Source organism: Zea mays, chromosome 10, assembly GCF_902167145.1.
Source record: "Zea mays cultivar B73 chromosome 10, Zm-B73-REFERENCE-NAM-5.0, whole genome shotgun sequence".
Lineage (NCBI taxonomy): Eukaryota > Viridiplantae > Streptophyta > Magnoliopsida > Poales > Poaceae > Zea > Zea mays.
Window position 1 is genome coordinate 92,964,796 of NC_050105.1, and position 10,277 is coordinate 92,975,072.

Genomic DNA, 10,277 nt, shown 5'->3' on the forward strand with positions numbered 1-10,277 from the left:
TTTTGGTGATTTGGATAACAACACATTTAAAGGTCTAACAAGTTTGCTAAGTGTTGAACAGGGAATTCAGTATGATGAACATACTTGAATAGTGTATAATGATCAGTGAACAAGGTTCAACACAAGGTCAAATAACCAGTGAGACAATGCAAATGGATATAATATGGTCTCTATATTGGTTTGAATATATGGACAAGTCCTGAGAAATCACTATGCATAAATATGATCATAATAGAGGTTGAAGTGATTAAGAGGATTGGTCAAGCCAAAGTGAATAAGATATGAGGAATCGTGAATTGGCTTGACCATATTACTATTAGTCCATATATGAATATATGAGAATCAAACTAGAGCTTGATTGATCTTAGCAGTTATATCTAGATGACATTCAAGCAAGGTTCATAATATTGAAGAAATGATTCTCATAATGGATGCTCAATAGGATGTGACTCAAGAATGGCTTGATAGGGTGAAGATAGCAAGGAAAGGGCTTCGAGGAACTAAGCGAAGGTGAAGGCCAAGCGACGGCTTGTAGACCGAGGTACCATGGCTAAGGTGAAGAAGAGAGTACTTGCACTAAGTCGATGAACTAATCAGCTATGAAGAGTTATAACATGTTGATGCATCAGTAAGGTGACTTGAAGCCATGATTTGAACTCATATATGGTGAAATGGCACAAGTCACAGGCTCGATTTGTGTTTGCTTCAAAAGGTGAGACAAAGATGTTTGTGATCCTTATGAAGCAACACCATGGAGGAATCACACTTGAGACACCAATGACTCAAGGAGTTTACTTAATTATATTTTATTTAACTTGAGTATAGGAATCGTCGTACTATCAAGGGGGATCCAAAAAGAAGGTTGGTGTTGGTACAAAAGCTCAAAAATCCTTGATCCAAAACTTCCATTTTACCCTTGTTAATCCTTAGTGAAAGTATGTAGTACAACCTTTTAAAGTCTATCTTGGCCAAAATTGCTTTTTGGAAAAACAGGTTCAACCGGTTTTAAAACAGGTTCAACCGGTTTTTGCACTGTTCACCCTTTTTCAAAATACTGGTTCAGCCGGACACTCAACCGGACACTCAACCGGTTTTTGTCTGGTGGAAACCGGTTCAACCGGTTCTAAAACCGGTTCAACCGGTTTTTGCACTGTTCACTTTTTTCTGCCAGTCTGCTGTGTCAGCCAAAAAAGCTGTGAAAACCGGTTCAACCGGTTTTGGGACCGGTTCAACCGGTTTTTGGGCAGAAAAGTCAAAAACGGCTAGTTTTGGAGCCCCACCTATATATACTCACTCCTACCTCTCTCCCCACAGAAGAGCACGACCCAAACTCCATTTCTAACCTGAGAAACACCTCCCACTCTCTCTCACACACCTCTTGCCTCTCCCATTTCAAATCTTTGGAGAGAAATCTTTGAGTGAGTTTGAGAGCTACGGTTTTTGTGCTTCATCTCCAAATCTCTCTTGCTCTTCTTGATTCGAGCTTTGGTACTACATCGAGTTCTTTGTGGATTCATTACTCTTGGAGCTTCTAGCTCCTAGACGACTAGGTGTCTCTTGTGAGTCTCCAAATCTTGTGGAAGACCACAAGAAAGTTTGTATTACCCGCTCGTTTGAGCAAAGATTAGTGTGTGGGCTTGACCTTTGTGGTCGGCAAAGGGAGGATTAGGGTTGAAAGAGACCCGGCTCTTTGTGGGCTCCTCAACGAGGAAGTAGGGCACCTTGGTGGTGTGACCGAACCTCGGGATAAATCTTGTGTCTCTTGTGTTCTTGTTCATTGTGCTTATTCGTGTTCTTCGTTCTCTCACCATTCCGTGAAAGATTTGTTTATATCTTTTTGGTGTGTGGATTTTGAGAAGTGCCCTTCTCAGATCTACTACTTTGAACCCTGTGGATCATTTAGAACATCTCATTTCCAAAGTTAACTGGGTGAATTTCGAGATCAATTCAGTTTTACCCAGTTTGCTTATAGTTTTTGTTGAAAAAGTTTTAACTTGCCTATTCACCCCCCTCTAGGCAACTTTCAGTTATGATGAAGAAGCTGGGTTATTTTGGGGAAGCCGAGAGCAAACTTGTCCGCTTTGCTGGGGAGGAAGTGGTTTCGGAGCCAAAAGAGGACGAAGTTGTTGTTTTCAAGAGATTTTCCAGGGCAGGGCTTCGGTTCCCTTTATATGACATGATAGGAGAAGTTTTAAATTTTTTTGAGATATATCTTCATCAGCTAACACCAAATGCCATCGTCAGACTCAGTGTTTACATATGGGCTCTTCAAAGCCAGGGCATGAGCGCTAATGCCGAAGGTTTCTGTCGGGTGCATGAATTGCACTACCAGACGAAGGCCAGAGCGGATGGCCTTCACAAAAAATTTGGTTGCTATAATTTTGTGTATCAAAAGGATACCAAAGCCCCAGTAATCGGCTACCGTACCAAGTGGCCGACCGGGTGGACAAGTGAGTGGTTCTATATAAAAGCTGATGAGAAAATAGGGAAAAATTGACGACTATGGTCATGAGTCCGATGAGATTAAGCTTCGGAATGACAAGGCCCTTGTGCCACATGCAACTTAGCTCCCCGTGCCAGCTGGCCGAAGTTGAATTTAGAGTAGTAGCTGCCGAGATTAGCACTAGGGACCTAGTGCAGGAATATTTTGGCAAATAGAACATTTCTAACCTCTAGCGGCTGGGGGATGCCGAAGAAAAAGGAAGGGGGGAAAAGTGAGCTTGTTCGGCTCCCCTATCGCTTCAAATTTGAGAAACAGTTCAAGAAACCATGCAATGAATGGATGGAAATGATCGAGACCATGTGCAATGAGATTCTTGGCAATTATACGAAGAAGGAGGACTAGCTAATGACTGCTGCCTTCGGTACCCGACCGAAACGAAAGCTGAATCGGGTAATGGATGCATTGAACCTCGAATACCCAGATTATGAGAGGTTTGATGAAGGGGTCGGGGTGTGAAAAGAAAAAGGGTTGTCAGCATCCTAAGCAGGCAAGCTGCTCGGTCCGTAAAAGAAGATGAAAAGGCTTTGAAGAAAGCAAAAACATCGCCAGAGCTGAAGGCGAAAATTTCTAAGAAGCGAAAGCTTGACCAGATACCCTCTACTGAACCGAAGGTAGACGAAGCAGCAGAGAAAACCCCTCCGTTGTCGTTTGTTTGCGGTGGAAAAAGCAGAGTTAGGGTTCGCTGCTAGGAAACTGCCAGCGAGGATGTATATGCCCGAGTCGGGCACATCGAGATAGACAAAGTAACCCAGACCAGACCTTAACCGAGCAAAGTAAGTTGGATGGACATGTCAGTCGGATCTATCGGATGAAGTCATCAGCTGAAGTTATCAGTTGGATCTATCAGCAAAACTAGTCAATCGGAATTGTCAGTTAAGCTCACTTGGCTGAAGTTTTTAGGCGAAGCATAAGTCGAGCAGAACAGTAAACGCAATACAAAGCACAACAAGTAAAGGGTTCCATTCATCAGAAAGGGTTCACTACAAAGGAAAAGGGTTGGCTCATTATGAACCAACCCTATCATCCCTCACCCCTACCACCACCACTTCCACTACCACTACCACTATCTACACATACGACCTACTACCAACTACTACACTACACTAATATTCATGCTGGTGGCGCCCTGCCACCGACACTGTCGTCGTTGCCGTTGCTGTCGTCGTTGCCTCTGCCTTCGCCGCTCTCATCGCCGTCGTCATAGTCGTTGTCGTCGCCGCCGCCAGCACCGCTGACTCCTGCGCTGCCTTCATTGCCACTGCTACCGCCCTTGTCACCGCCCTCATAGTCGCTCCCGTCGCCGCCACCGTCCTCCTCCTCGGAGTCATCCTCCTCATAGTCCTCCCCCTCGGAGTCCTCCTCCTCCGAGTCATTCGATCCCTCGAGCCTACTCGCTCGACGGATCGGATGTAGGCCCTCTCCGCCACCGACAACCCCATTGAGTCGCCCGAGTAATCGAACAATGGCGAGAGGGGAGCCGGCAGAGGAGAGTCGTCGCCCTTAGAGGAGAAGTGCTCCTCCGAGAACTCCAAGTCACCGAAGTCATCCAACGGAGGAGACGGAGGGCGCTTTCGCTTTCCTTCCCCTTGGTCATGCTTGCCCTTACCTTTGTTGCCGGCCATGGTAGTTCTGGTGCATGGAAGAAGAAGAAGAACACAAAAGAAGAGCAAGGGAGAGTGAAGGAAACGGTCACATGCAGGTAGTTTATTTAAAGAGGGCAAGGGGTGACCCTTCGCCTCTTGCCCGTACAACGAACAGTCACGAGGACTTCAATAGCTGCGTAGGTTTCTAGGAAAGGGAGCATATCACTGGTACCCATTGGCGTAACACGACACCGGAGGGGAAGTAATGCCAGCTGCTCAAGTGCATCATTACACACCCGTCGCGTTAGGTTACTATTTCGGGACAAGACATCATACACACCCATTGGGTGGGCAAACTGTATTTTTTCCAATAATTTCTGAAGCAACATGATCTGCAAAATATTTGCAGGAAATACAAAACGACAAACTCATGATCGGTTAAACAGAAGTCAGCCAGACCTCTATCAGCCAGAACCTAATCAGCGGTCGCATTAAAACACTGGGCGGAGTGCTGTCTAACCGAACCTCTATCGATTTGGACTTAATCGGCCAGATTTCAGTCGACAAGGATCTTAGCCAGAACAAGCTCAACTGGACAGGCATCAGTTGGGAAAAACCGTTATAATAAATTAGAGTTTTCTAAAGATAGTTTGTGAAGACCTTTGAGTTGATTAATACTCAAATCAATTCAAAGCTTGGGGGCTACACCCATTGGGTGCACCTACTGTGCACCCAATGGACACAAGGGCCAAAATAAAATGATGAACTCAAAAGCAGACAATGAAGACCTTTGAGTTGATTAGTACTCAAATCAATTCAAAGCTCAGGGCTATACCCATTGGGTGCACCTACGGTGCACCAAATGGACACAAGGGCCAAAAAGAAAATGTTGAACTAAAAAGTAGGCAATGAAGACATTTGAGTTGATTAGTACTCAAATCAATTCAAAACTCGGGGGGTGCACCCAACAGATAAAACAGTGAAGCAAAGTAAACCACATAAAGCTTAGAAGGAGCAAAGGACACCGTTCTCTTTCAGAGTCTCGAGCCAACTACCCTCAAAAGTTGGTTTGAGCCTCGAAGGCTTGTGGGGGATAGATATGCCCCGGGTCCTCAGGAGCACTAAAACACGTCATGGGCCACCTGACGAGCTTCCTACTGGGTCACCCTAAAGGATGGACTAGCAGTGTTTGGCCAACTTAGGTAAGCCCAACCCAAGCTAACGGAGACTGACGTCCGAGTTAAGCACCGTCAAAGCCCATATGTGTCGGACGATGCAGTTGCAAACACCCGAAGGGCTTGGCATTCGATGATAACTTGGGCGGTTAGGCGATGAAAGCTCCGGATATGCAGGGACACGATCTATGGTAAAGAAGGAGATAAGCAAGTAGATATTAATCGTGACTTGTAATGGGATAGCTCTCTCTGGTCGTGTATATAAGGCCGACGGGGACCCTCTAACCATTTCATCGATCATCACCCACAACTTTAGCTCACCCTCACCCACAATCATCAGCTTGTAATCCCCGTACTCCAGAAATCAATACCAAACCTCCAACATGGAGTAGGGTGTTACACAATTCTAAGCAGCCTGAACCTATATAAGTCTGCGAGTAATCCCCGCGTGCTTCGGCGCGAACCATCGAGTCACGATCAACGACATCGTCCTACCCAAAATCATCACGTGGGTAAACCCGTGGTGCGCGGTCGGGTCACAAACGTTGACAACATGTACATTATCGTCTCTGCTCACGCTCATTATGATAGATGACATGAGCGGCATGGGCCCTAGTGCCATGATTGCTATCTCTACGCTACGCCGAACCCTGGCCTCTGTAGCCTGGGTCTCGGCATGGCTCATCGTGTTGCGGGCCCTACGGTCGGTCTGTGTGCTCAGGACTAGGCTTGATAGGTCTTGAGTGCTCCACAGGTCGAGGAGCTCGTAGGTCATGAGTGCGCTGCTCACCGAAGGGCCGCACAGATCTTGAGTGCGTTGTAGGCCTGGGGGCGCCAGAGGTCATGGGTCGGAGGCAGACCGACCTTTTACTGTGACTCGATGTCAGGTGTAGTTAATGTGTCCAACCACATAGGGCGGTTCAGTCTTGGCTCAGGCGAGGAATACACTCGAGTGGCTTCCTCCCAATTCGCCTGGCCCCTTCTATAGCTCCGCCACACCCGACCCCCGGGCTCGATGCCTCAAGGTTTATTCGAGGGCGGGTGCTTATAGGGTAGACGATTCTCCTTCTCCCTCGCTGACGGGAGGGTCCTAGTAGTTCGATGGTTCTCATCTCGTGCGCTCTCTATGACTGGCGGGACCCAAGGACCTCGAGGATCTTTTCTCGTCACTCATATTCTCTCTCTTCCACATCAGCATTTAGCCAGTTTATAGCCTCTTTTTATACTTGCTCTAAGCAGCCTGAATGCTAATATGAAGGAGAGAGAGGAGATGACTATAACTTTTCAGCCAATTTAGACACAAAATCCAAAACATTTGTGGGAGAGACCAGTGAACCATGCATTAATAACTAAGAATTAGCTGCTATACAAATAGCTAATAGGTAGACTGAGGAGGTGTTTGAATGCACTAGAGCTAATAGTTATTTCCTAAAAATGCTAGTAAAATTAGGTATCTAACAAATAGCTAGCTAACTATTAGCTAATTTACAAAAGTAGTTAATAGCTGAATTATTAGGTAGACTGTTTAGATGTCTTCAACTAATTTGAGTTGCTAACTATTAGCTCTATTGCATTCAAACACCCCTAAAAAGACCCTTACAACCAACAATCGACTACGGGCGTGTTTGGTATGACTCCAGAGCTAGTCAGAGCCTACCAAACACCCTAACTTCAGAGTTGTAAACTCCATACTATTTTCAGAGTTGTAGTACAAAATTTTGGGTACCTCTTTTGCTGCTCCGAAAACTATAAAAAACAACATAGACATGGAGTTTGGAGTTATTTACATGCCTCTGCCACTAGTTATGAGATAGCAATTTGGTTGTTTGGAATGAGTACATGTTCCAGGTATAATATGAAGTTGTATCAATTTAAATAGTTTTAAAAAAATATTTTTAATCTAAATAATAAACGAAATGACTTATCTAAATATATTCTAAAGGCTTCCAGCTCCACAATTTTCTGGAACGTCTAATGACCTGCTCCACTAAATCCATCAATTTTTTTAAAGCTGGAGCTATCTCAAACAGAGTCCACTCTAGAGCAGATATGCTCCACCCAAAATTTTAGAGTAGTCTGACAGTCATGCCAAATACGCCCTATATTATTAACCTTTCTCTAATACACACTGCAGTGCACACACTAGCTGTCTGGCCGAATCGAGGAGTCAATCTTTGCGTCGTGCATAAGCTTCTTGATTGAGGAAGTCTGTCATAATCCAGACAACGCTAGTCAACTCGCCGCCACTGCCGAGCTTCTTGGCGTGGGACTCCCTGCTGCACCGATTGGCCGCATACACCACGAAATCCATCCACACGTCAAGGACCAATCTCAAGACGGCCTCGACGCCTTTCTCCTTCACTCTGGCAAGCAGCTCTACGGCGACTCCATGGGCGTAGCAGAGGCGAGGGACACTCTGGCTGTATTTGGGCTTTTCCTCATACACGTTGCTGGCAAGCTCATAGACATGGCTCGGTTGTCCAGTGACACTAGCAGGGCCATCCTGCAGGCTGAACATTTGCCTGAGCACCGTGCCGAGATCTCTGCTAATCCGATGTCCTTGCTGATGATCCCTGCACCTGTCGGCTAGGTTGTCGCAGGTTCTCCGGTACACCATGCTCTGGGCAAGGCCTGGCAGCATGTTTGGGTGGTTCACAAGGAGGAACATCATGTAGTTGGACAGGGTCCTGATCGACTTCACCAGCAGCAGATCTCCTGCCTCTAAGCTGCTTCTGGCGAGGAAGATGTCTGTGCCGATGTGCCAGATGATGACGCCCTCCTGGAACTCCACGCCGAGGTTCCTGTCTCGCTTGATGCGTTCGTACAAATCCTTGTCCTCTCTTTCAAGCGCCTCCTGACCCCAGCTCTTCCTGATCACGCCCTGCGAGTTGAGACCCGTCTCGGTCAGCCTCTGCACGTACCGGAACAGCCCCTGCCTCAGGTCGTCAGAGATGTGAGTTGTGGCCGAGTAATGCTTCCGGTTCCACCAGTCCTCGAATCCCAGCGCCATGGCCATCCTACCTGCAAGGGGTCTGTGAGCCCTTGTGTGACGGCTGCAGAAGTGCAACATGCTGTACTGCCCCATCTCGCCAGACCACCTCCTAATGCTGCCAGATCTTCCCTGTATTGTCTTGACAAGCTGACGAAGGCGGTCCCATCTTCCGGTGCACAGAGCCGCGTACCGGAGCCAGCTCCACCGCGTGGTGCACAGGAACGCGTACGCCCACGAGGAGCCCAGCGCGTTCAGCACCGACACCATCTCCATCCCGAACGCCCCGACCAGCAAGACGTAGGTGACGACCACGTCGACCTCGTATCGACGGCCGCCGTCGCTGAAACGGAACAGAAGGAACGAGGCGGCGACGGCGAGAGACGAGGCGAGACGGACAAGGTAGCCCGGCCAGGTGTGGATCACGGCGGCCTTGGTGTAGAGGACGTCGTACAGCAGGGAGAGCTGCAGCTCCGCGAACGCCCACATGCCCCTGCCGTCCTGCTTCCTGAGCGCCCTGAGCATCTCCAGGGTGTTGTGCTCGGGGTCTTTCTCCAGCCAGGAATCCACGGCGGCGCGCTTGGAGATGTGGAACATGTGATGTGCCTGGCGCAGGTAAGCTTCTTCCTCGTCGACGGCGGCGTCCTTGCTCGGCAGGCCGTGGTCCCAGTGGTGGATGTGGTGGTGCCTGGCGGCGGGCGGTTCCTTCGTGAGAGAGCTACGGATGCTGCTCTTGTTGCCGCCCCTGATCGCCGCCACCTTCTCCCCGTACTTGGCGACGCCGACGGCCCACATCAGGAGGGCGGCCAGAACAAGGAAGGTGTCGCCTCTAGCGGCCGGCGGCCTCGGGAGATGTATGTAGAGGACGTAGGTGACCGCTAGCACCTTGACGACGAAGACCTGCAGGTGGCGCAGCCAGAGCTGGTTGTCGTGGAACGCGTAGGCGCCGATGCTGTCCGGGCCGCCGCGGTGCAGGAGGAGGAAGGGCGCCCAGAACGGCATCAGCCGGTGGTCGCGCACCGCGCTGCTCAGGGACAGGAGCCCGATCGCGTAGATCCCGACGGTGTCGGCCAGGTGGTACGCCAGCCACAGAGGAACCCGAAGCAGCATAGGGGCTCGACGTCGACGGATTCCGGCGAGGGGTAGGAGGAGGACGTGCATGCCGAGGCTCAGCAGCAGCAGGATCTGGATGGCCCAACGGTTCCACACCTCGAGTGGCCGAAAGGCCATTTTTGCTACAAAGAAGGGGAAAAAGTAAATATTTACATACAAATATTGGAATTTTAGGTAAATAATGTGTTTTAACGGAATGGAGTCACACTTCTGAAGTAGACTATATATAGAGACGGAAACACATCAGAGATACTTGTATGAATTGTCAATATCTGCAAATGCTATGAATTGTCAACATCTGCAAAGGGAGAAGCCTATAGCTCGCCTGCATCAGCGGATCATGTAGCTGGACAGAAGGAGAGGAATGGCGACGATTTGACCCGAAGAGAAAGGGGCCGGAGCGAGGTCTTGTACCATGTATCTGCGTCAATCATCAATCGCTGTATGGTGGCATTAGCGTTAGCAATAATTAACTGTTGATTGCTGGTGGCTTGCATATTGTAGGAGGCGATCTCCACTAATAATATAATAAGTCATCAGTTAATACTATAGGTATGAACTTACAAACGTCCATCAATACAATATATAGTCAACATATAAATCGATCCAAAAGGAGCACCTGTGGCCATTTGATGGAAGCCTAAGTCACCATTTATTGCCAAGAACTGGAGAAGCTTCTGCAGGTTTATGTGATGGGGATGCAAGAGCCCACAATCATTGACGGTTGTCCGGTTGGCATGCCAAAATTTGTTTTCATTGTTTAACACGGTAAGATCTTGCGTGTAGGATATCAATGTCGCAGAACCTACTAAGTTATTGAGCCCACATCCATCTGTCCTTGTCTCAAAGACCTCAGACGGATATGCATGTGCACCAAACAACTTAACAGGATCCATCCGATTGTCCCAAGGACC

General features: G+C 48.2%; 1 protein-coding gene across 1 annotated transcript; it reads right to left on the bottom strand.

The window, feature by feature from the left end:
• Positions 1–7,137: 7,137 nt before the first annotated feature.
• Positions 7,138–9,784, bottom strand: LOC103641398 (putative protein of unknown function (DUF594) domain family protein). Its single transcript, XM_008664755.3, has 2 exons — positions 9,572–9,784; positions 7,138–9,485 (listed from the first exon to the last, which is right to left on the bottom strand). Exon 2 carries the CDS (start codon positions 9,478–9,480, stop codon positions 7,429–7,431), a length of 2,052 nt encoding a protein of 683 aa, XP_008662977.1. The 5' UTR covers positions 9,481–9,485; positions 9,572–9,784; the 3' UTR covers positions 7,138–7,428.
• Between the last annotated feature and the right edge of the window lie 493 nt (positions 9,785–10,277).

What these genes read in the sequence shown, in the direction of transcription:
- LOC103641398 (XM_008664755.3), bottom strand. Translation starts at nt 9,480, where the DNA reads ATGGCCTTTCGGCCACTCGAGGTGTGGAACCGTTGGGCCATCCAGATC.